The sequence below is a fragment of the Siniperca chuatsi genome, linkage group LG1 (assembly GCF_020085105.1).
Source record: "Siniperca chuatsi isolate FFG_IHB_CAS linkage group LG1, ASM2008510v1, whole genome shotgun sequence".
Lineage (NCBI taxonomy): Eukaryota > Metazoa > Chordata > Actinopteri > Centrarchiformes > Sinipercidae > Siniperca > Siniperca chuatsi.
The window spans coordinates 2454751-2481020 of record NC_058042.1 but is presented as its reverse complement, the minus strand read 5'-3'; the positions used below and the strand labels follow the sequence as shown (position 1 = coordinate 2481020).

Below are 26270 nucleotides of genomic sequence, written 5' to 3'. Positions count from 1 at the left end.
AAAAAACCCATCTAACCTGACCCTGCATGCTTTCCACAAAATGAAACACAGCAAAGAGAGGAAGTGCAAGCAACAACCAAACTCAACTCACAGCCGATGACTTGACTTACCAGCCCATCTTTCTCATTCTGGAGGGCACTTCCCTTTGATTTTTCCAAACTCGTGGAGGTGACGGCCTCTGGGCTCGACCCTTGCCTGGACTCAACCACTCTTTTGGACCCGCTCAACTCATCAATCAGCCGGTCGCGATCATTTTGGAGGCTGGCCATGGATCTGGAGAATGCTGACAGCTGCCTGCTGTATGTGTTATTCTCCTGGACGACCTGCTTCAGTTCCCTTTCCTTCTCTGACAAAGCCTTCGACAGCTCATCCAGCAACTTGTTCAGCTCTGTGTGTGTGTCTTTGCTCTCTAAAGCTTTTAATTTATGAACAAGGATGTCTCTCTCTTTGGCAAACATCGCCAAGTCAGAGGTGGCATCCTGCAGACTGCGCTCAACCTTGTTCAAGGCTGCCTGAGATTCTCTGAGTTCTTCATCGTATCCGTTTCTCAGGATCTTGAAGTCTTCAATGAGCTGGTCTCGGTCATTCTGCAAAGCAGCCATGGCTTTGCACAGAGACTCATTTTGAGCCCTGATATCTTTGCTTTGCGTTTTGGCCTCTGATAACTGTTGCTCCATTTCGAGTAGGTCTTTCGCAAGCTCTGCCACCCTTTGATCAGCCGCCTCCCGCTCGTTTCTCATCAGCTCCACCTCGCGCTCGAAGGCGTCCAGCTCACTGTTGTATTTGTCCTCAGCTTCAGCCAGTTTTTTGTCCGTTTCATTTTCCACCAGCTGCATTTTTCCCTTGAGCTCATCACTTAGGATTTTCTGAGAAATAAGTTTTTGCTGGAGGTCATTACATTCAGCCGCTTTGGCTGCCACAGCTTCCTGCAAATCAGCAATCACTTTGCCTTCATTTGTCGTGGCTCTCTCCCGTTTTAGAGTTAATAAATCAGCTTCCAGCGTTGAAAGCAGAGCTTTAAGTTTAGAAATCTCTGCTTTTAAAGTATTGCTCGCCTCTTCTTCCTTTTGGAGTTCCAACCGAGACTCTCTGTGCTGCTTTTCAGCTGCACCTTTTTGGTTTTCAAGGTTTTTAATCACATCCTGCTGCTTCTTCAGCAGCACCTTCAACTGGTTGTCCTTCAGGGATAAAACCTGATTCAAATCCTCTCTGTACCGAATCAGCTGGGCCCTGAGCATAGCGTTCTCTGAATTGAGATCATCCATTTGATGTAATAATTTCCTTATTTCATGTTTAAGGCCTTTGGCGGCAGCACCTTCCCCGTCAGCAGAGCCCTCTTTACCCGTTAACCCTAACTGACTCTTTGCTTCAAGTATTCTGTATTCTGACATCAGGCGCTCCCGTTCGCTCTGTAAAGACACCATCGAGTTCTTGAATGACTCCATCTTAGCAGCCATCTGCTCCTTTTCCTGGACAGACCTGTTTACTTTAATTTGCAGACTTTTGACTTTGGTTTCAAGCCCTCTCAACTCTTTGTCAGCCTTTTCTCTTTGGTAGCGTGAAGATGTTAACCTGTCCTCATAAACCGCTACCTGGGTGCGATAGTTCGCCTGGAGCTGTTCTAGATATCCTGACATCTGTCCGTCTCTACAGGACAGCAAGGAGGAGATCTCAGCATCTTTACTCTGGAGGAGTGTTTTCAGTTGCAGAGAAATTCCCTCCTGCTTCTCAAAGTCAGCTTGAAGTTTGTCACGTTGAGACTGCAGAAAGAGCAGCTGAGCATCTGAGTCTGCATTTATCTTCTCCATCTGCTGGAGATTTAGCTGCATTTGGGAAATCACATCTTCTTTGTCAGCAAGCTGTCGGCTCAGTGTGTTTTTATCTTGTTCTATTCTTTCAGTGTGAGCGCTGAGTTCCTTTACCTGCACAGTCATAAGCTCCGTAGCCTCAGTAAGTTCAGCGTTGCTTGCGCTCATGACAAACAGCTGCCTCTGCTGTGCAGCGGCAGCAACAGAGTACTCATTTAGTGTCCTTTCCAGTCTCGACTTGGTCACTCGTAGTTCGTTAACCTCTTTATCTTTCACTCTCATGTCTTCGAGGAATCGTTTGATCACGAAACCCTGTTCCAGGAGCTGGTTGTCCTTCTCGTGTAACGTCTTTTGGTACAAATCATTCCAAACTTTGGCAGCCTCTGCACCTTGAGGAGTGGCGGATAAAGCAGACAGCTTTGCCTCGTTAGTCTCAGCTGCTCTTTTTAGTGTATTCATCTGGAGATTTTGGGAGTCTAGTTGCTGCCTCAGTTCATTAACTTTTTGGCTTTCTTTATCTTTTAAGTCTTTAAGGTCATCTATCTGTTGCTGTAACACAAATTGACTCTCCATGTAAGAATTGAATTGTTTCTCATTTATAGTTTGTGGTAATTTTGTTTTCTCCATGACCTGATCCTCAGACTTTTTACTTTCCCGTGTTCTGTCCAGAGCCAGCTGGTCTCTTTCAGACTCAACACTCAAAATCTTTTCTGTGGCCTGCTGGAGGAGATTCTTGTGCGTATTCAGCTCAGCTTCAACATGGTTACTTCTCTCCTCTAAAACCGATATTTTCTCTGAGCTTTTCTTCAGTTCTTTCTCAAAGTGTTCACAGACGGACCGCGAGGTCTTCAAAGAGCTCTCTAAATCTAAAATCAGTTCCTGGTATTTAATGCAGTTTTGCTGCAGCTGATTAATCTCCTGATGCTTTTCTTTGAGTAGCTCCTGCAGTTCTTTCTTCACATTCTTGGACCCCTCATTGCCTCTCTGAACCGTCTTGAGTTTCTCCTCAAACGCTCTGACTAATTTGAGCTGCTCCTCCTCTTTTTCTTGACGAACTTGACTACTCATCTCTTTACTAGCAGCCAGCTGAGAGGACAGCTGCATGTTCTGGGTTTGCAAAACAGTGACAGACTCAGTCAGTTCATCAATACTTTCAGAGTTTTTGAGGATCACAGTTTCCAAATATTCATTTTCATTTTTCACTTTGTCTGAAATCTCTTGAACATTTTCAAGCTCCTCCTGCAGAAGAGACTTATCATCCTCTAAGATTCTCACCTTCTCATTTAGGCTAATAGTCTCTTGGCTGTGTCTGTTAATAACGTCTTTGAGCCCTTTAATGACATCATCTTTCTTTCCCAACTGCAATTCATGATCATTCTGTATCTTCTCAATTCGTTCAGAAAGATTTTGCTTCTCCTTTTGTAACAAGTTGTTGATTTCCAATTGAGCACCGAGTTCTGTTTTCTGGGCCTCGATCTGGGCAGTCAGTGAATTATTCAAACTGAGCGCTTCATCAAGTTTGAGCTGCATGTTGTTTGTGTATGTATTTGATTCCAATTGCTTCTTTTCCAGTGAACAGCTTGTTTCTTCAAGCTTTTCTGCCAGTAGGTTATTTTCAGACTGCAGTTCAGTAAGCTTCTCTCTGAGATCCTCTGATGACTCTTTAAGTTTGCAAATCTCAGCCTCCAACTGTTGATTTCTATCAGTCAGCTCGCACTTTGCCATTTTGTGGTTTTCTTCAAGCTCAGTCAGCTCTTTCCTAATATTCTGATTCTCTTCCTCCAGCTCCTCAATCTTCTGCCTTTTCCCTTTGGAAAATGTGTGCATCCTCTCTTTGATTCTTCCATTTTCTTCCTCCATCTCTCTAACTTGCTTCTCCAGAATCTCCACGTCAGTCTCATGTTTGTGGATCTTTCTGAGGGCTTCCTGTCTCTCTCTTTTGGCCCCCTCCAGAAGCTGTCTCATCTTATCCATTTCGCTGCTAACATTTTCATAAGCTTGTAAAAGAGACTCGTACTCTTGTTTCAGCTCAGCATGCTTTGACTTCCACTTGGACAGCTCGTCTGTTTGAGAGTCCTTAAGAGATTCAAGCTGGCAGGAAAAAGCTTGTTTCTGCTGGGTGATGTTTTCTATGGTTTGTTTCAAGCTTTCACAGGCTGCTGATAGGCTGCGATTATCATTGAAGATGCCATCAACTTCGGTGCTGAGCTTGTCTTTCTCCTTGTTCAGAGATAACAGAGAATTTTCCAGGTCCATATTTTGTTGTTTCAACTTCAGCACTGATGATTCCAGAGCAAAATACTCGGCTTCTTTAGCTTCATGTTTGGCTGACAGCTTTTCTACTTCTTCCTTGAGCGTTGCATTTTCCTTCAACAGTTCTTTCCTAGAAACTAAAGCTGCTTGAAGCTTCCTGGTTAGGAGATTAATTTTGCTTTGGTTGCCCTGATCATTCATTTTGGTGCCATCTTCTCGAGATTTCTGAAGCTCATCAGCCTCTGTTCTCATCTTTTCAATGGCAACTTTGTGTATTTTAATTTGCTGCTGTAATTGCAGTTCAAGCGCAGCAATTAGTTCTTCCTTTTCTGAAACTCGAGCCTGAGAAACCAACAAGGCATCATCTCTCTCCTTTAGTTTCACTTCGAAGTTTTCAGCACATTTGCAAGACAAACTGTTAACATCTTCCTGTTTGATGCACGTTTCAGGCTTCTTTTGATGTAGCGGCTCATTTGCTGTCTCGGATTCCTTCAGTTGCTTATTCAGCATGGTTACCTCATCTCTGAGCTCATCGATTAGTCTGAAAGCATTTTCTTTTTCTTGTTTTAACAAATCCAAATTATTTAGTTTTTCAGTAAAATGCAGTTGAGCTTTTTCAGGCTCCGTAGTCAAAACACCTTCGTCCTCACCGAGCTGCTGCTGTGTTTCTGCCAATGTCTTTTCGATAGTTAAAACTTCCAAGGATTTCTGTGAAACTAAAGCAACTGCTGTCTCAAGTTCCACTTTCATCTGATTACTTTGCTCCAAAAGAGCCTTGTTTTCTTCTATCAAAATGTGATATTTTTCTTCATTTGCGTGCATGTGTTCCTCCAGTGCAAACTCAGAGATGCTTAGCTGGGTCTTCAAAGCAATGTTTTCATTAAATAAAGCTTGCTTCTCCTGTTGGGTCTTTAGCTCAGCAACTTTAATTGTTTCCTGATATTTTTCAACTTCTTTCGTTTTCTCTTTTACTTCTGCATGAGCTTTCTCCAAGTCATTCTCTACCATGTGAAGTTTTGATTTCAAAGCTTCTGCTCTTTGCTCCGTGACTACGAGAGCCTCATCTTTACTTGCCATCTCAAGAGACATGCTCTCAAATTTGGATTTAACATTTTCTAGCTCTGTTTGCAAGTTTGATAGAGAATGGCACTGGCTCTCCTTCTCAGCCAGAGACATCTTCAGATCTTGTAGAGTTTTATCCCTCTCCTCAACAAGCTGTCTTAGAGTGTCCAGTTGATCTAGATCAGATAAAGAGGTTTTACGGAGGTCCTCCAGTTCCCTGACCTTCTCGTCAAAGTTCAACTGGACAGCGTTTAGCTCATTCGTCTGCTGACAGCGTTGTTCCAAGAGAGCCTTGTAGTCGTCTTTCAGTTCAGCTAGTTCTTGAGTTAACTTCTTTTCATTTTCTTGAGCTTTCTTCATTGTCTCTTTGCGTGCCAGCAAGGCAGCCTGGGCCTTTTTCTGTAGCATCGCCTTTTCAAGCTTCATCTGTGCAAGCTCATTTTCTAAACCAACAGCAGTAGCAGTGGAGGAAGATTTGTCCTTAATCTCATCTTTACATGTCTTGATTTCATTTTGAAGCTCTTCTAATTTCTGCATCCAGCTGTTTCTGTCTCGCTCAAATGCTTCTTCTTTCTCAGCAGCACTGGACTGCAGCTGCCCGATAAGGGAGCTTTTCTCAGTCAGTGTTGACAATGTTTCTGACAAATACACTTCTTTCTCATTTAATGTGGCTTGCAAAATATGTTTTTCTGACTTAAATTGTTCTAAAAGTCTTTCACTTTCTGTTTTGTCTTCAAGAATCTCTCCTTCTTTCTCAAGAACTTTCTTTTCAAGAAAAGAAATGTTTTCTTCATACACTTTTGCTGCAGCTTGAGCTTGATTTGTTGCTTCCTGTAATTTAGCCTGTAAAAGTGAGACCTCCGTTTTATTGTTTACACTCTCTTCTTTTTGGTTTTCATATTGCTCAATTTTTTTCAACAGATCCTTTCTCACAATGAGAGCAGCTTGAAGCTTCTTCTTCGTTGCATCTTTTTCTTTAGATACCTTGGCTAGTTCACTCTTTAAATCATCATTTTCTTTAATCAGCTCAAGCTTCTCTGAATTCTTGGTCTCAATTTCACTTTGAGAGCGTGAAATACGTTCCTCTAACTGCTGAGAAATCTCCTCAAGCCTCTTCATGGAGGTTTTGTGTTCTTGCTCCATGCTTTCTAATTGTGCCATTAGAGCAGTTTTTTCCTCACCAAGTTTCATTCTTTCATTTGAGGCAGATTCCATAACTTGGGCGATGGATGCATCTTTATCCTTTACCTGCTGACTAAGTCCAGCAAGTAATTCCTTCTGCTGACTTATCTGAATGCTCATACAGTAGATTTGCTCATCTTTTGCTTGCGATTCACTGTGTAAAGAAGAGTGTTTGACAGTAGCTTCTTTCACTTTCTCTAATTCAGCATTGAGCCGAATCTGCAGATGCTCTACCATCTCTTGCAAAAGAGCAACCTGTTGACCCTTCTCATCATTAGTCCTCTGTCCTTCATTAAGTGTTTTCTGTGTTTTTTGTAGCTGTGCAAAGGTTTTATCCAACTCATTTTTCAAAGTATCTACCTCAGACTGATGACTATCTTGTAATTGTTTTATCATGTCCTGTAAAGTGGCCTTTTCTTTATTTAAAGCAGCTGATCTCTCAGATGTGGTTTGTGGCGAGACAGAGGAATCTTTGTCAGTGCCATGTTTTCTCCCAGCAAGTTTTTGTAACTCATGTTCCGCAGCTTCTAGAGCCTGTCGCAAATTATTGTTGTCATTATCCTTTTCCTGGACAGATGCTAATACCTTCTCAAGTTGAATCCTGGATGCTGACGCCTCCAACTCTTTTGCGCTCAGCTGATCAGAACCCTGCCTAATTGCAGAGGAAGCCTCTGCTAGTTTCTCCTGCAAACTGTCCAAGTCTAGTTTCAAAGCAGTAACTTTAACATCCTTAGATTTCATTTCATTTTCAAAACTTTTCAATTGTTCTGCAAGTAGATTCTTATCCTGTTTTTCTCTATCCAGAACTAACAGCCATTCTTTCTCAGAATCCTGCAGAATCTGCTCTATCTTTTGAATGTTTTCTTTTAATCGAGAAAGTTCTTCATCTTTGGCACTAACCTTTGCTTGAAGGCTCTCCTTCTCGGACATCATTTTCTCCATTATTTCGTTCATGCTGCTGGACTGCTGCTCCATTTGAACCTGCAGGTCCCCCTGCGATGCCCATATTTGATGATGCCTCCTTTCCAGCTCTTCCTTCTCTGCAATAACTTTTCTAACTTCCTCTTGCAAATGTGTGTTTTCATTACTGACAGCAGTAAGAAGCTTCTGGTGCTCTTCCTTTGACAAACTAAGCTCCTTATGTAGTCTCTTATTTTGCTCTTCTAGTTTCTGCATTTCTGAAACCAGCTGAGATGTGTGTTTGGCCTGGGATGTGTACTGACTGTTAATTGCATGGAGAGCCATTTCTCTCTGCTCAAGGTTTTCTGTCAGTGCATTCATTTGTGCCACAACTTGAAGATGTTGTGATTTGAGTCTTTCTATTTCAACAGTCAGCAGTGACACGCTTGCTTGATGAGAAGCAAAAGCTTCATCCTTTTCCTTTGAAAGACTGGAGTTCAGGTCTTCGCTTTTCTCAAGTTTGTGTTGGATCGCAGATAACTCATTTCTCAGTGTTTCTTTAGTGGTCTTTGCTGTTTGATGTTCGTTATTGGTATCGTCCAATAACTTCCGAAGGTTGGACACCTCATTAATCCTTTGGGACAGTTGCTTTCTCACATCTTGCAACTCCTCTAAGTTAGTTGCATATTTCTCTTGTAGGTTGTTAAAGGCACTCTGCGTTTCTTCTGCTGACTTTTCAAGGTTTTCAGACTTAGTGGACAATAACTGAATTTGACTCTGTAGCTGTGACACCAACTCTGTGCTTTCCATGAACTGAGATTTGAAGAGCAAAGCCTCATCTGCTCTTCTCTGAAGAGACTTTGATTGGTCCAAAAGAGCTGCATCTTTTTCTTCCAAGGCCTTTTTCAGATTTTCCACTTCAAATATCTGTACTTGGAGGGAGTTGTTGAGCTTTGTGACTGATTCTTCAAGGTGTGAAACCTGTTCTTTCAAGCTCTCGCACTCTGCCTCTTTGACTTGTAGATTTGAATTGAGATTTTTAACAGCAGCTGAAGAATGACTTTGATATTCGAGACTTGACTGTTCTTTTTTCTGCAAAGTATTTTTCAGTACGAAGGACTCTGAAGTAAGATTGTCAACTTGACCTCTGAGTTTACAGACAGAATCTTCAAGCTCTGAAACTTTTGCACTTAAACTGACATTGTCATCTGCTTTCTGTTTCAGCTGCTCCTCCTGCTCTGCAATCCTACTGTTGAGCTGCTGGATCAAATTCTCCTGCTGTTTCAGGGAGTCATCTTTTCCTTGCATGGTCAAGTTAAGCCTCTCCTTCTCTGAGCATGCCGTTTTGAGATGTGTGACTTCTTCATGTGCTTTGGACAGCTCTGAAACTGTTTTCTGAAATTCTGATTTTAATCGTGTATTCTGCTCATTCAGTGCTTGAATGTTATCTTTAAAATCTATTATCTCTGCTTTCCTCTGGTCCTCCTTCTGTGTCAGCTGACAGTTTTCTGCAGTGAGTTTCTGCACAGCAGTCTTTAGGTTGGTAATTTCAACCTCCATCTCTGCAGCATTCTCATTCATGGCACCAAGCTGACTGCTGAGTGAAATCACTGATTCGTTTCGTTTATTCAGCTCATCTTTGTGGTTTTGAAACTCATTTGTTACTTCTTTTAATGTCTGTTCTTTTTGCTCTATCTGCTGTTTCGCCTCCAAGCACTCTTGCCTGAGTGACTCTACCTCACCCTGCATTTGTGATATGAGGGATTTCTGTAGCATGACTTCATTCTGATAAACGCTACATTCCTCTGCTCTCTGCTGAAACATTGCGTCTTTCTCCATCAGCCCTGACTTGAGGACAGATCCTTGTTCCTGAAGCATAGATATAGTATCCTGAAGTTGCAGCAGTTGGTTCTCCTGAGCTTCCAACTGTGAACTCTGTTCTGACATTGTTTGTTCTTTCTCATTCAAGGACATTCTGAGTTGATCAACTTGCTCTTGTAGACTTTGAAGTTGTTCTTCTCTCTCCCTTAACATTTTTGACAGATTAGCACATTCACTTGTTTTCTCAAGCAAACCTGCAGAGTTTGACAGTTCGCTTTCCTTGAGGATCTTTTTTAATTCATCTGCTGCAATAGTAAGCGTCTCCTTTTCTTTCAACAGGCCGTCAATTATTTTCTTATTTTCTGAGATTTGAATTTTAAGCCCAGAATTTTGTTCTTGGAGTAAACTCCTCTCAGTGGTTAGTTCAGAAATGGATTTGATGTTTTGCGCTAACTCTTCTTGTAGCCTCTGATTAGCTTCTGTTAGGCTGCTAATGTTCACGCTAAAACTGGAGTTCTGTTCAAGAGTCGCTTTAAGCTGTCCATCAAGGTCAGATAGAACCTGTGTTTGCCGAGCAAGCTCCTTTTCTCTTGATTCACAAGCAGCACGAAGTTGGTGGTTTTCCTCAGTCGCAGTCTGGATGTGGCCGTTCAAGCTAGCCAACTCTGTTTGCCTCAGCTCTGCTTCAGACATAAGCTTTCTGGCATTTTCTTCCATGACACTGATTTGGTCACTCAGAGACTTAACAGTCTTGTTTGAATCATTCAGTTTGTCTTTGTGTTTTTGACACTGTTGTTTCACTTTTTTCAACATTTCTTCTCTCTCTTTTATTTGTTGCCGAAGTTTTAAGTGCTCTTCGTTAAGTGATTCAGCTTCTGCTTGTAGCTTGGATACAATATGTTTCTGGTGTGCTACTTCATTCTGCAAACTGTGGTTCTCTTTCAACAGTGTGTCCTTCTCCATTAACCCAGACTTCAGACTGCATTCCTGTTCTCGAAGCAGAGACAGCGTTTCCTGAAGTTGCGTTTGCTGATTTTGTTGGGCCTCTATTTGTGCTTGAAGATCACTGACAGTCTGCTCTCGTTCTGCCATGTCATGCTGGAGCAGGTCTACCTTGGAAGTCAGGCTTTGCACTTGCTCCTGCAGTTGTGTCACCTTCTCCTCCCTCTCCCTGAGTAACTGGTTTAGATTACTACATTCATTAGTTTTTTCCAGCAGAATCTCTGAGTTTGAGTGGGTGCTTTGCTCAAGAATTCTATTTAACTCATTAGTTCGAACAGTGAATTCCTCTTTATCTTTTTGTAGCCCTTCAATTATTGTGTTGTTTTGTGATTGCTGCGTTTCCAACATGGATATCTTGACTTGCAAAGAATCCTTTTCAGCTGTAAGTTCTGAAATTGTTTTTACACTTTCAATTACTTCCAGTTCAAGTCGTTCTCTCTCTTTTGTAAGGCAGTGTACTTGATTCTCAAGACTGCCGTTAAGTTCAAGAGCTGATGTAACCTTTTCACTAAGTTGATTTACATTCTGCTTCTGTAGCTCAAGCTCCTCAGTCAGCCCTTTAAGTTTTTCTTCCAGCTGCGTTTTCTCAGTCTTAATGTTTTTTAATAGGTTCTTGAGTTTGGAGATATTTTCAGATTTGCTTTGAAGTTCATTGCTCAGTTTCTCATTTTCTGAATCCCGGACTTGCAATTCAGTGTTGAATTTCTGTCTCTCCTCCTTGGCCTGTTTATCAGTTGCCTTTAGTTGGTTTTCCAGTGATGCTATGGTTTCCAGTTTCTCTTGCATCTCCTTTTTGATGTGCTCATCACTCTGTACTTGCTCGTCTAACTGTTTGGACAGTGTCTGCATTTCATTATTGTATTTTTCCACCTGTGCCAGAAGTTTGTTCTGTTCATCCTTGAAAGATTTTAGTTCTTTTTCATACGTCTGTTCTTTATCATTAAGCTGTTGCTGTAGTTGCTCATTGCTGCTATTTTTGTCCTTGAGCTGCAAAACGAGTCCTTCTGACTCCTGTAGCTTTTGGGTGGATAAAGTCAGCTGTTCCTTCAGTGAAGTTATGTGTGGTTCACATTCAGAGAGATGATTATGATGGCTCACAATCTGTTTCTGGATCTCTCCTCGAAGGTCCTGAATAGTTTTCTTGTCCTCTTCAGCCTGCTTTATCAGATGCTCCACCTCAGCCACTTTAGACTCTCTTTCCACTTTGGCCTTGACCAGCTCCATCTCAGTATCCTTGAGGTTCTCGACCAGCTCTGTGATCTTGCTATCCAGGGCTTGCTGGTCTGAACTCTGGGAGTCTCTTATAATCTTGACCTCCCGCGCTGCCTTGCTCAGTGCATTCTCTACATGAACCAGGTTCTCTTCTTTGAGTTTGATCTCCTGCTTCAGCACTGTGACCTGTTCTGCATACTCCGCCATGTTACCAGAGAGGGTTGATATCTCCTTGTCCTTTTCCAACAGGTTATCTTTAAGACTATCAATTTCCCGCTCACAGCTTTGAAGGTCATGAATGAGTTGGGCTCGTTCTTCCAAGTAGGCGGTATTTAGTTTGTCCAGCTCCTCATTTGTCTGATCGAGATCAGTTTGTAAAGTTTCTATGGTGACTTCCTGCTTTTGTGTCTGAAAGTGAGGAGATAAAAAACAATGATGAAGCATCGAGTGAGGCAGGAGAATTTTATCACATTTTCATTATGGTAGTGTCAAGGACTATTAACTGATTAACTGCAATCCATGTATGCAATTTAATGAATGGATAAAAATAAAGGATGCTGACATTAAGTGAAACATTTCTGAAATTATAAAGATTGATGTTCCGATTCATAAAATCACACCTTCTCCTTCAGCACACTCAGCTTCAGCGTGAGGTCGCCAACTTCTGTTTTCAACTCAGAGCACTGTTTTTCTGAGCTACTGCATTTGTTGGAAACATTCTCAAGCTGCAAAAGAAAAAAAACAACAACAAAAAAATGAACTATTTCTGAATATTGAACTGTGACAAATAGCAATTAAAAAAAAGGAGTCAAAACTCTTACAGTGTGCTCAGTCTGAAGGAGCTTGTCAGACACCTCTTTATACTGAATTTCTTTTTCACTCAAAGATTCTCTGAGGCTGCTGATGAGCTCAAGTTTCTCAGATGTCTTGGCCAACGTATTCTCCTTCTCAATGAGTGAGCTTTCCAGGCACTCCTGTGTGTTACTCAGTCTAAAAAACATAAACATAACAGTTAAAATAAACTCAGTTAAAACATTTTCATCAATTGTTTTTTTAATTGCTAAACACTTTGTGGAAATGAGGATATGAAGGTGGACATTACAGGCTGAAGAATTAGTATATAATTGGAAACAAATGTGTAGCTTATATAAGTGATCTTTCACTCTGTATACTTCAATGTGATTAGAGGCAGTGAAACTGATTTCTGCTGTGAATGAATGGCTTACCCTTTGAGCTGTTCGTTGAGACTGCTAACCAGTAGCTGATGCTTCTCTGCATCTCTGCTCTGTTGACTTCGGACGCTGGCAAGCTGGCTCTGTAGTTTCTCCGACTCATTCTGTAGTGGCAGAAAAAGAAAGATCAATATGCAAAGATTAAATTCTTAAAGCACTGGATAAAGAAATTCTCACTGCACACAGACGTAGATGACAGCAGACGCGCTGGAGAACAGCATCAAGAGAGACTTGTGATTGTCACTGATGTTGTTATCATTGTTACCATCAGAATCGTTGACATTATTAGATATTTATTTTGCCCATTCACCATTTTTGACAGTTACAAAGTTAAGCAGTGGAGTGTGATTTACGACACCCAGTGAGTCTGCCACAGAACATTGCACTTGCTTAAAACATTATTTGAAAAACAGAACGTGTCTAAGATTAAACAAGCACACCACACCATTAGCCGTCACCGCCAGAGGTGCTCTCTAGCGCACACGTACATGAGAGACCCAACACACCTGAGAGACCCAAAATGGCTGCTCATCTTCATCTACATCAAACGTCACCTGTGTTAGAAGGGTTTGTTACAAAATCCTAGTCCTCGGGGGGGGGGGGGACATGCAATTCACTCATCGTTTTATATTTTCATAGTGTGAGTGTAAGACAATATTTAACAAGACAAATACTGGTTTGACTTAAACCTGGGGCTATGAGATAGTGTGTAATGTTGGGTGGGGCTGGGTACAGTCAGGTTACCTGTAATGTCTCTATGCGGGCCTGCAGCTGCTGTCGATCCTCCAGATCTTGACAGCGCTCCTCCAGGCTCAGTATCTGCTCCTGCAGTTGGTTCCGTTCCAGCTCCAGCTCCTCCACAACAGACCGCAAACCATCTGGAATCATCAGAATGAGAAAAGGTATTGAGGGTGTGACATGAAATAATAAACGTCAGTCACAAATAAAGCCCATTGAGGGGAGGTGGAATTAACTACACTCTAACAGGATAAATTCAGCATAATGTACATTTCCACTGCACTTATTTCATCAGTAGAACAACAGAGTCGTGTAATACTCACCACTCTGCTTCTCTGATTTACAGAAATACTATTTTCATTTACTCACTAATTCTGCTGTTTTGTTCGGGCGCTGTTTAGTTACCATCAACGTAACTCAACACTTCCTGCACTGATGTTTCCAATTAAAAGCCTTCCAGCGGCTCAAAGGGAATAACCATTTAAGAATTTTGTGTATTACTGTATTGTAGGGCTGTCACGTGGGAAAATATTAAATATTCGATAAATAATTAAATTCACATTATATAAGCACAACAGGGCATGCACTGTACCCCGGTGAGGGCGTGTATAAAATGCACCGCCCGTCTGATCCTATGCATGCCCTGTTGCCCTATCAGTAAACTAGGCTATTGTTGTTTTCTTTGTTAACACAAAATGGTGGAAACTAGCGAGTCATGGTAAGCGGATCATCAGGACACCAAATCATCTGAGAAGCAATGTGAGGAAGCTTTTTGGATTCAACACCACGAATGGAAAAATCTCGGCAGTAAGGCTGTTTTTGCTGAATTTTAAAAATGCAACTGCCTCACAGTAACGTTACCATGACAACAAATCTGAAGTTACCTGTAAACATGTCGGTGGAGGCACCGCGGATCAACAGAACTACTTAAATTCTACAACACAGTTTATGATTACGCTATGTGGCTTGCATCAGCATTAATTCGAACAAATTACGTGTTTATTCTCATGTGTTGGGACTTGACTTTTTTTAAATGTGACAGCCCTACTGTATTGGACTTGGGGGAAAAAAGTAGGTAAAAATCTTTAGGAAAGGATGAATCAGTGGGAACCCATGATCACAGGACGCAAAATCTGTGAGAAACGTCCATCTCTTATGAGCATGGGCTAATTAAAAGGACATTCATTGGCAGATTAATTAACTAGAAGACAGGTTGTGAAATGCAATTCCAGGGCTCAAGGTTTAGCCGCAGAAAAACAAAAAGTACATCAGTCAGTTTTCCATTTAAAACTCAACTCCCAAATTCTAATTTTCATTTTGTTTTTATTTAATTTTTTAGATAATGGCTGATGTATTTTTCTGGTTTTATGACAAGCAGCAGCTTAGAAGAGAAACAAGACAGGATGAGAGGAAATGAAGAAAAAGGAGCAGAACATGCAAACAATGAAAAAACAAAACTTACCACAGATGGGGAGTATCTTGCCTCCTACATATACATGATCTCACAAGAATTCAGTGCATTCAATGGACTAATTCCAACAAACACTAGCCAGCTCAACCAGCATGCACATGTCCAAAGAAAATACTGTAAATTGATGAAAATGCAAACCAATGAATGAGCGTCTAACTCTTGGGATTATATCAATTGTCCCAGAGTTATTTTAAATAAATGTGAGATGAGCTTAAATTTAGCTTGCTATAGTGTGACCCAGCAGATGAGTCCACAGGAAGGCAAGCTGAACCAAGCTAATCCCTATAGTATGTAAAACACAATAACCCAATATAGATAACCCAGGTCTTACATTCACAATATTGGCAGGTTCGATGAAAGAAAAGACAAAACCAACCAACAGCCACAATCCAACACTCAATAAAATAAGTTTGGTGTTATGGTGAAAACAACAAAACATCAACCCAAAGACAACATAAGTTGCGCAGATGACCGTGTGCATGCTAGCATAAACTGTCTAGTGGGTCTCACACCTGTGTCAGGAGTACTGTACTCGGGCCACCAACCTCCCATATTCTCTCCCTCCATCGGGGTTGTGCTCTCAGAGGTGCTCCGCGGGTCCTGGAATGGGGCTTGCCCATCAAATTCAAAGTCCTCCTGCAAGTGGGATAAACTCAATTGAAGCAAGGCAGTGACAGTTTATAAAGATAGCTAACCACCTCCTGATTCAGCTCCGTACTTAACGCGTAGACATGAGAGTGGTATTGATCTTCTCAACTCTCAAAACGAAAGCAAATAAGTGTATATCCCAAACTACTGTATTAGTGCCCAGTCAGTGTGAGCAATCAGGCCATCCAGTATCTTGTGGAGTTTTGTAGCAATTATTGTGACTCAAAATGGCAATTATTTTGCACCTTCTCTGAAAGATTGCAATTCAATTTGCTACCTTTATCATTTTCAGGGGGAAAAACTGACTGTTAACATAATATGTTATTACTTCCTGTAAGAGTAAAAATTATCTTCAAAAGTGATGAAGTGTGAAGAAATTATGATTTCAATTGAATAACCAGGCTTTGTAACTGCTTCCAAAATGTTACAATTAAGTTTAAAATTACAAAAGAAATGCCGGGACCTTAATTGGTTTAGCTTGTTGATGGCGATACGCAGCCCAGAAAGTGCTGACTATGATACTTACTTGAGCAGGCAGAAGTACCTTTGGCTTTAATGTATTTTCAAAGTTTGTTTAGGCCAAGTTTTGATTTGACTTGTGCTTGTTACACGGATAATGAAAGATTGGTTGAATGCGTCGTGCAGTTGGCACATTTGGAAGAAGAAGATGTTGCTCTTTGTTGGAACTATGCCATGATTGGAAACATCACAGCACATATAAGCATTTAACAAATGTCTGAAAGTATGCCGGTATTACCACGGCACAACCACAGTCATGTCAGCCTGTCCACCTACCTGCAGGGTTCGTTGGGCTGGAGCTGCCAGCTTCTTGGCCCTGTGTTGGCCGAGCCCCCGAGCTTGAGCCAGCTCCTCCTCCAACTCCTGCTGCCGAGAGGCCAGTGCTGGATCAGAGCAGCCAGGAAAGAACCAGTCATCCTCAATCAGTTTTGTGCCACAGGGAAGGGGAAAGTTGGTTGGATTGAGGATGTATTTATGGATGGGAGGTGGGTAGAAAATGGGTAGGACAGAATGATGGCAGAGTGAAAGAAGACATTTTTTGAAGACAGGAGAATAGATAAGTGTGTTGGCATAGATGGTGTTGGTGGTTTTGATGAAGAGGGAGTTGAGGCACTTTCAACACCACAAATGAACTTTGCAACATAGAAAACATGTTTCATCCAAAAGTGAAAGCAACAATAGAGACAGACTCTAAGAGAAGTATGGAGACAGAGAGAATCAAGAATGGAGAAAGAGATGTTACTCAATCTCCAGATATGTATGCACTTTTGTATCTGCATAAGGTATGTGGACCTGAGAAACACTTCAAAAGCAACATTCTGGTCAGAGCCATGCACACCTGATTTGCATAGCAAAGGAAAACAGCATTCAAACATGTGGGAGACAGGAAGCAAAAGTGGCTGTGGGAGGAAGGAGAGGGTCCATTTTCATGAGTCACATTTAAAGCCAATGTTTCACCACTGTTTCTTCAACAGGGAGATCAGACAGTTACTTAGAGTAACACCATGCAGGTACAGATCTAAGGGGATTCTTGCAGTGCTTTTAATTTTATTTGGATTTGCATATGATGCAAGCAGGGCAATGCCAAATTGATTAGGCTGAACAAAACATGTTCCCATCTGTTTTGTGACAACAGGCAGATTTTGATATGTGTGTGTGTGTGTGTGTGTGTGGTGGGGGTGGGGGGTGGGGGGGTGGGGGGGTGTAGTAGATGTCAGCTCAAAGCAAAGGGTGGGCCAGAAAAAGAAAAGGAGTTCAGTGGGTTAAGCTGTGGTCAGTGTGGGTTCAGTGTAAGCAGGGTTAAGCAGAGATGGACTTTGCATATAAGTCAACAGTATAGTATTGAATATAATTTAGAACATGCATCAGCACCGGGTAAGATCATCTACGCTATTCATGTAGAATAAAAGTCTGAAGCCGAATAGAGGCAGCCGGCCTCATACCGGGCATTTGACCTACACTGACCACAGCAGCAGGGATTATATATGGAGGATGTAAGAACAGGAGAAACATGAGTATTATTCATGAAGCCAAAACAGTTAGTCCTCTGCTAGAATATCTTAAAAGTAAATCCTGCTGGTTTCCAATAGCTTTGTCTTCTTTCTGTGCAGCAGAAGTGTCTGACATCTGATGCTTTAAGCAAGAAACCTAAAGCATACAGCTTATGCAGGCTTTGATAAGGTGAGATCAGAAAACTGTGTATGGCACTGATTTGCTTTATAATGATTGAGGCCATCAAAAAAATCCTTCCCAAAATAATTAGAAATGTAAATTAAACCAAACTGCAAACTCAAAAACTAACACATTTGTTGCCCTTAAAACTAACTCTCCCTTTTATTTATGGCTTTGGTTATAAATAATATAATGGACGCTGTCAGAAAGAGTTCTTGCTGCCTGTTGCTAGCAAAACAGGAGGTGTTGATGTTGGTGAAGTTGTAGGCAACACGTCTTATTGTTTAAAGCAAATGAAACACCATGCATGATAATGCCACGCCACATCAGAGCAACTCACAATTTACACTTAACAAAAAACATGTAATTGCAGTATTTCCAGCACCAACAACATAAGCGAGTTAGTGCATATGCTTCCCATAGACGCTCCACCAGAATTACATCACCAAAAATTACACCAATAGGAATGATTGGATTGAATGCAAAGGTAAAAAAGGACTGTGTCTACTAACTAGGTCTGAGCAAGGACATAATGTTTCAAGAAAGGTTTATGGTTTTCTGCCAGCACTAGAAGAAACGGTGGTGGAGTTAAAACTCTGCCGACAAATTAACTGCAGAAGTCTTTCAGAAAAGGTGGTAATTACTGTGATGGCTTTGAGTTGAACTGTGAGTCTCATTCACACTAGCTTCGTTAATGTCTACTTCACTTCATTGATTCAGTAATTTAACAGTCAGTGGCACCAACAGCCATAATTAATGTAAAAGGGACCATTAGCCATTTTATTTCGAGCATGACTTTGGTTTTATTTAACTTAAATTAATGAAGAATATATTTTGTGCATTACTTCTTTTTATAAAATCACTGGACGTTTAAAGGGATAACTGTAATTTGTTTCAAAGATTTGATTACTTGCACTTGTTGTGTCTATTTCCTACCAGTAAGCCCTCATAAAATATCCAAATACCATAACTTTTTTTTTTTGCTTGTATATCCTGATCCTAAAGTAACTCAGACCATTAGAGAATACTACATTTGAAAATGCCTGGACTATGTGAGCTTTATCAGTAATGAATAAGATTACTTCTTCTCTACCTTTTGCACTTTAGCCTACAAACAAAGACATTCTATATCAATGTTATTGCATGTGTGTAGCATCTGATGCCACAACGTTGAAGGGTTACACACATTAGTCCTCTTCCCAGAGTTAGTGAAAAGCTAGCCATCCCACCACGAAAGAAAAGCGACAATGTTGTTTGATTATATTTGATATTATCATTGGTGGATTATTTTAAAATATTTTAGAAATCAAAGGATGGAAAGAATAAACAGTAGGACAAAAGAACAGAAAAAGGGTGAAGGAACAACACAGGAGAGGAGGAGAAAGGAGAAACGAAATGGCAGACTCTAAAGTGCAGCCTGCCACTGTACTGCCTGTAGCTCACCCCAGCAAAGGTGACATTCGGGGGAACTGCGGGCAGTACAGTGAGCTAGAACTGCACTGGAGGTTTGGAGGAGCCTGCATGCACAAAACTGATGGGAAACTGTTCTGTGTGGCTGCTCCCATCCCTGGAGCAGGGGCTGGAGGGGGAGAGTGGGGGGCGGAGGTCCATGAGATGGGAGGCAGCACAGGGTAAACCAAATGCTCCCCATTAACAACGGTGAGGACAGGGGGGAAAAAATTAAGAAAAAGAAAGTAATGTTCAGTCAGACAACAGAGGACTCGTGGTAAACAGTAAAACACAAACTCTAAATCTCTCTCAGCTACAAAACATGATGGTGGTGGTGGAGGACAAAATAAAAAGGACTGACTGAAATGTACACTCAGTTGCTTGTTGATCAGGTTTATTGAATTTTATTGCATTCTACTGAGAGGTGTTTAATAATTGATAATTAGGTCAATTAGAGTGAAGTAAACACTGAGATACTTGTAATTTGTACAAAATAGAAAATCTATTTTGCTTAAGTTTGTGTCATGTGCTGCATTACACACAGAGCAACTGTTCTTGCAGTTATGAAAAGGAAGGCTTTCGATCACATAGGAGTTACTTTCATATGAATGAAACTCAGTAAGCATGAGCGTTGGCAGTGTGTGAGATTTTCTAAGCAGATTAGGTGTGCATTAGGCATGTATGTGCACATAAAAAATACCAACATCCATGTGTGATTTTCTATACAATATTAACAACCAGGCTTTTCATTGAATTCTGACCCCGATAGTTACTCCTGGTTACCAACTGGTGAAAAACCACAGAGCCTGTTGATTCCACCTTCATTCAGACAAATAGCCATTTACATGAGTTTGTGTCACCCTCTAGCAACAGCCTTACCCTCTCTTTCCTCCTCCATGTGGCTAATGCGGAGGGTCATGGCAGCCTTCTCCTCCTTGGCCCGGTCCCTGGCGCTGACTGCCTCAGCTACCATCTCCTGCCACTCCAGCACCTGGCTCTGAGTGTCGTCAGCACTGCCTGACTCACTTGCCTGTGACCAAAATGAGCAGAGAGTTACAGGAGACCAACAATGAGCAGGTTTCACCAACTGTACACCAAAAGAAAAAGCCTGGACCCCTGACCTGAGAGGCAGCCCTCTTGGTGAACTGCTCCAGGTCTGCTTGTAGTGTCCTCTGTTGCTCCTCATAAACCACCAGCTTAGCCTCCAGCATTTCTAGCAGAAAACATCAAACACAAAATGTTCATTTTGGCATCGAAGCTACAAATGACAGATTAAACTGTAATCCTAGTGAATTTAAGACATACAGTAGGGGAGTAAAATTTACAAAGAAAATATGGTGTCCTGGTGTTTCTGCTACACTTGGGGAAAAAGCACAAGCCACTAAGGTTTGATTTTGGTACCGTTCTTTGCTTTGAGCTCCTCATATTGCTCCACCTTCCAGAGGTTTTCCTCTCTCTCTTCCTCCAGTGCTGTGATATGACTCCGCAGGGCAGTCAGGTCTGGGGGGGCACCTCCAGCCTAAAGCACACAAAGTTTACATCTTTTAAATGGCTCTCAGCCTTTCTTAGAAGAGTTCTTCCTGCATTTTTATGTGTTTTATATTTTTACTCTGGACATCAGCATGCTGTAGAAGATCAAATGTTAAAGATGTTAATTCAATAATAAATCAATAGAAAAAAAAGTCCTTGTGATGCCACATTAAAATCTGTTTTTCTTCTGACTGGGGATAACAGGGAACATAATAACTATAACATTTTGAAAATTAAATCTAAAAATGTTGTCATCTCACTTGGCTTTTCTTCAGCTCCTCCTCCAACTGTCTGATCCGAGATTTCGACCAGGCTTTCATTTTCAGGAACTTGGCCTCTGATCTGCTGGCTTCGTCCGTTTTTTGCTTTGCTTGGGCTGCAAAAAATTGAAGAGAGAGAAAGTCAGATGAAATGGATGAAAGATGAACATGGTTTCTGAGATCCAACAGATTTTCAATTTCCATTGCAATAAATAGGGCTGATTATTATATTATTATTTTATTAAATCAGGTCATTTGTGTATATTTTACAAAATGGGTAAAAATCTGGGTGAAAATCTTGATTTTTAAAATACAATTTAAATAACACTGTATTTGATTTACTGCTAAATGTGGTGAATAGTGTCTTGGAGTTGAAAACACAACAACTTTTGGACATATGCGGGCATAAAATCTGGGTGAAAATCAGTTTAAACTGATCTGGGTAATCTGAGTATTTACTGATGAAAGTCTGTAAAAATCAAAAACGATGAGCCTTTGCTCATCTCATATATTGTCAAACATTTTTAACTTCCCTACTTTACTGTTTTCTTGCTTAAAGAAATACATGTACGTGGAGTCAAAATGAACTGCTGACCATCTTCAAACACCATGAAATTTCTTCTTCTGGAACAGTGAGAATGACAAATCAAAATAAAGAACAACCAACCTTCCAGCTCAGCTATCCTTTGGATGGAGGCTGAATCTACAGGAATGTTTCCACTTCCTGAGGCCTCCTGACTGGCAGGTGGTGCTGCTACCGAGGCCCTCCTCAGCTCCTCCAGCTGCCCCAGGAGATCCTGCTGTGTTTGGGCCATCTGTGTCTGATGCTGCTCAGTCATTCGCTGCACCTCCGCCTGCTGCTTCTCCATCAGGTCGCGAAGTTGTGCTCGCATCACATGCTTCTCTGCCTCCATCTTGGATTCCAGGCTCTCTCGTTCTACTTGTAGCCGACGCAGCCGCTCAGTAAGTTCCTGCGGGGAGAAAAGACGGTGAAGAGGCAGAACATTTGATAATGTAACAAAAAACATGATGGGGAAGACAGCGTCATTTGACTTATTATATGAAGAGGAGTTAAGGAAAATGGATATCAAGGGAGAATACTCTCTGTAAACATCATTAAAAGCCAAGCACGTCATCACAAAATATACACCAAGGAGAAAAGAATGTTTGAAGTGAAGAGATGTTGTTCCTGACCTTTATCTGTTGGTCCCTGCCATCCACCTCTCCCTGAAGAACATCAATGACCTGGGTTTTACCCAGCAGCACCTCCTCCTTCTCATGAAGCTTCTGTTTTAGAGCCTTCAGAAGCTGAAAAGATGTGTTTGACATTACACAACCAACACAGTAAACTCTATAATATCCACGGCCCACTGCCTAAACATCAATGCAGCCACACAGATTTAATTAGACTAAACCCAACACATACAGTAAATCCAGGTGTTGCATAGAGTCACGTGGCTACAGCAGTAACTTGACTGCGGTAAGGCGCTCTTCAGTTTCCTTTGAACAGAATTCAATCTTTGAGCAGCAGTTACATACTTACAATAACAATATTACAAAGATAAGACAGAAGATTCTGTTAAATAACAGAAGTTAAGTGTTTCCTCACTGATTCATTTAGAGATGAGTGTCACTACCTGCTCTAAGTCTGCACTGGCATCGGACTTTGCTGCTAACTTGAAGAGCTCCTGTTCGTGCATCTGGTTGATTTCCAGCAGCTGGTTATCTTTCTGAATAATGATGTCTTTGAATGTCTGGATCTAAAAACAAACACAGGGTGCTTCATCAGACATAAGACAGCGACACTTCTCATAACAAATACAGACAACAGTATCGAATTCTGCAATAGAAGCATCACTGCTTGCATGGCTTTGGACACAATGCTCCTGTGCCCCCAAACAGAAATATACCAGAATAATAACTGAGTGCTTTGAAAACCTACGTTCTGTTTGTACATGCTCTCCTTCTGACTGTACTGCTCCTTCTCTGTGACCAGCAGCTCTTTGAGGCTGTCCGCCCGCTCCTGCAGCAAACTGTAGCGCTCCTCTGCTTCTCCCACCTTCCTGGTCAGGCTCTGCACCAGCAGCTGCAGCTCCTGCATTGCTCCACTGTCCTCTGTCACCTGAGAAGGTATTAAAATATATATATAGAGAGAGAGAGAGAGTGGGGGAAGGCAATAAACATGCATTATTGCCTTTTGGGTTGGACTTGAATGAATGCCTGGGAACACTGTTGTTATTTCTTTTGTCCTCACAATGTGAAAATGTTTGCAGATAAAAAGTATAAAAAAAAAAAAGAGTTGATGTTCACGCCACATTCTTTTGAGGTGTATGACCTTTTGTTGTGGTGCAGGTGTGATGGGCTGATCTCCTGCCAACGCTGTTTGCAGGTGGACAATATAGGCCTCTTTTTCTGCCAGCTTCCTATCCCTCTCTGTCAGCATGGCGTCCATTTCCTCGCCTCGCTGCCGCTGTGACTCGACCTCCCTCCTCTAGAAGAAATTAGTGATGATTTTCGTTAGAGAAATGAAAACAGATTTCACTGCCTGTTTGCTTCTCACTCTGTAAATGTATACCTGGGAAAATGAGAGCTGTCCACCTCAGTCAGTTAAACCTTACAAATCATGCCACAATAGAAAAAGGCAAGGCAAGTTTATTTGAATAGCACATTTCAACAACAAGGCAATTCAAAGTGCTTTATAAAAGACATTAAAACAAGGTATAAAAGAAACACAAGGCAGTATAAAAAGACAATATAAAAAGAAGCACACAATAGGATTTTTTTTAAGTAAAACAAATTAAAATAGAAGATAAAAATAAGCTCAGATAGAATGAGACAGATCAAACAACTGAATGAAATGCAGCGGCAAACAGAAAGGTCTTCAGCCCTGATTTAAAAGAACTGAGAGTTGCAGCAGACCTGCAGTTTTCTGAGCGTTTGTTCCAGATTTGTGGAGCATAAAAACTGAATGCTGCTACTCCAGGTTGAGTTTGGACTCTGGGGACAGTAAGCAGACCTGTCCCAGACCACCTGAGAGGTCTGGAAGCTTCATAATGGAGCAGCAGGTGAGAAATGTATTTTTGGCCCTAAACACACACACTACTGTTAGCCTGGTCCTCTGATATGTCAACCATAACAAGTCACAGACCTACGATCAACCCCACCAACCAAGTAAGCTGACTTCAGCTGAGAAGACAGGAAGTTGGAAAGTCCGTTCTAATGTCTCCTTTGGGCTTAACTTGTTTGAAGCCATAATAAGTACTTGTAATTAATTTTCTACCCACAACCGTGCAGCCCTTCTTTGTGATACCACTCGGGCGAAATAACATTATTTATACATGAGCTTATGAGGAGAATGAATCTATCTCATTTAGCTGTAAATGGGAGACAAGAAGATACCTTACCTTGTTTTCCAGTTCCTCCACTCTTTGTGCAAGCTGCTGTTCTAGTTCCTCAACCTTCTTCTTTAGCAAGACAATCTTGCCCCGACTCGCTTGCTCTCCTCCTCCTTCTGATGACCCCTACAGGGAAACAGAAGGACAATGCTATAAAATCACGCACACGTTGGACTACATTTGGCAGAAGACCATAAACACGACTCAAATGGGATGCTCATATTGCACTGTGTCAACATATTAGCCATAATAACGTCATAAACCAATGTGTTTACATGTGTTTTACAGTGACTTTGCATTGGAGCCTTTGTGCCCCCAAGTGGTAAAAATCGCTTACTGCTTAAATCTGAATTAGAATTAGGATTAAAATGAAGTAAGGTATCAGACCCATTGTGGCGAGGTTTAGGGAATTTATGTATTAATTGTAGTTATTCACATGTATTGTTATACAAGTGTGAGTGTGTGTGTGTGTGTGTGCATATACCTTTTTGCTGCGTGTTGGCGTGCCCTGACCTCCATGTTGTTTCTTCAGCTCCTCCAGTTGTGTAGTGAGGGCGGTCACCTTGGCCTTGTTCTGGAGACGCAGCTTTGACAGTTTGGCCTCACATGTCTCCTTCTCCACCTGACTCACAGACAATATGTTTGTCAGTTTGATATAAACATCAGCTAGGTGCTTAGTTACGGCATCAGCTGCACGCTGCGTGCAGAAGCAGTCTTTATTAGAACATTTGAGGAGATGCTGCCATAAAGTCAACTTTGGTAGTGAAAGATGTGACTCATAGTGTACTATTAGTGTATATATCTGACCTATAGTGTATTCACCACATTCATATCATACCTCCAGCTGTTTATTCTGTATATAATGTCTCACTATTAGCATTACTTGTACTTACACCTGCACTATATATTTTATACTTATATTTCTACCTGCACTGCCTGCTGTAACTGCTGCACATGTTCATATCTTAGCGTATTCATATCTACCCCTTACTGTTTATTCTATATATTACTACTACACATATGTACATTACTCTGCACTTTACTGCTTTTTGCACTTCTGGTTAGATGTTAGCTACATTTTTTGTCTCAGTGCCTGTACTCACTGTGCAATGACAACAAAGTTGAATCTAATATTAGTGATAACCCGATTATCTGACATTTTGAGATAATCGGCATTGCGAGGTCAATAAACAAAAAAAGTCAGCAGACACATCTGCAGACAGCCTTGTCAGTGTGGCTGCAGTGGAATGACGTTAGCGTTCCCCTTTGTGAGTTTTGGGAAGGTGGTGAAAAAGTTTGTTTCGAGTCCTGTACTATAACGCGCATGCCTCCTGCTGTAAACGTTTGCCTACATTTTCTTCATCGTCTTTTCTAAATGTTAACATGTTTCTCCCATCCTAAATGACCACAGATCTAATATAAACCCGTTACTGGCTAGCGTTAAATATATATTATGTTATAATGTATAGAATAATGCAGTCGAATGACGTTGCTTCTGACATACTGTACCCCGCCCTCCCTTAAATACCAGTCACATTCTGAAATCTACAGCATAACCCAACGTGTTTTTCTATGTCATTAATATATCAAATTTCCATCTAAAACAACATGTTACTGGCTAAGATATCCATGTACAGTATATTATATTGTAATGTGCATGGAATAATGGAATTATACATGACTTTTCTTTGTTTTGATATCAGCATTATATGTCGGCCGCCCTGCTCTCTAAATATCGGCACTGGTCGTTGAAAAACCGGTCGACCACTGTCTAATATAATCCAATCTAATGATGGCCTGTAGTGCAGTGGATGCTCCTGTTCGCACTCTCCTGTACGATGGATTCTAAGACAAACATTTACCGTGTCATGGCTGAACTCTAATCTCACATTCCTGTCTTTATTATTGTGTAGTAGACTTTGACTTGGGAGTTTAATAGTTAACTAGATCTGTTTTCTTTTTTTACTGAGTGATCTCAGTCAGTGACTAACAGGAGCAGCCCCTGCAGCATTACAAACTATTTTAGAATAATTCATGTGACCAACTGTGCCTGGCTCAGTCAGATACAAATCCCTGTAAGATAGGCAGAGCATGCATTATTGTATTTAGCTCTAGGA

The 26270-nt window shown here is 41.2% G+C and overlaps 1 protein-coding gene across 6 annotated transcripts in view; it reads right to left on the bottom strand.

Annotated features, from left to right (window-relative positions):
- The window catches only part of si:ch211-220f16.2 (golgin subfamily B member 1), a 35341-nt gene that overhangs the window by 5072 nt on the left and 3999 nt on the right, over nucleotides 1-26270 (bottom strand). For 2 of the 6 annotated variants that reach the window (XM_044208693.1, XM_044208610.1), the window contains exons 4-21: nucleotides 24638-24775; nucleotides 24163-24279; nucleotides 23094-23249; nucleotides 22701-22880; nucleotides 22396-22518; nucleotides 21953-22066; nucleotides 21426-21729; nucleotides 20759-20874; nucleotides 20370-20487; nucleotides 20090-20181; nucleotides 19847-19998; nucleotides 16125-16275; nucleotides 15194-15317; nucleotides 13217-13350; nucleotides 12467-12576; nucleotides 12062-12230; nucleotides 11861-11965; nucleotides 7206-11648 (exon numbers count right to left, since the gene is read on the bottom strand). In XM_044208693.1, the coding sequence (XP_044064628.1) occupies nucleotides 7206-11648; nucleotides 11861-11965; nucleotides 12062-12230; nucleotides 12467-12576; nucleotides 13217-13350; nucleotides 15194-15317; nucleotides 16125-16275; nucleotides 19847-19998; nucleotides 20090-20181; nucleotides 20370-20487; nucleotides 20759-20874; nucleotides 21426-21729; nucleotides 21953-22066; nucleotides 22396-22518; nucleotides 22701-22880; nucleotides 23094-23249; nucleotides 24163-24279; nucleotides 24638-24775 (6846 nt within the window). Of the gene's footprint in view, nucleotides 1-110; nucleotides 11649-11860; nucleotides 11966-12061; nucleotides 12231-12466; nucleotides 12577-13216; nucleotides 13351-15193; nucleotides 15318-16124; nucleotides 16277-19846; nucleotides 19999-20089; nucleotides 20182-20369; nucleotides 20488-20758; nucleotides 20875-21425; nucleotides 21730-21952; nucleotides 22067-22395; nucleotides 22519-22700; nucleotides 22881-23093; nucleotides 23250-24162; nucleotides 24280-24637; nucleotides 24776-26270 lie in introns of all 6 variants that reach the window. The other 4 variants (XM_044208959.1, XM_044208774.1, XM_044208521.1 and 1 more) reach the window with 4 other exon arrangements.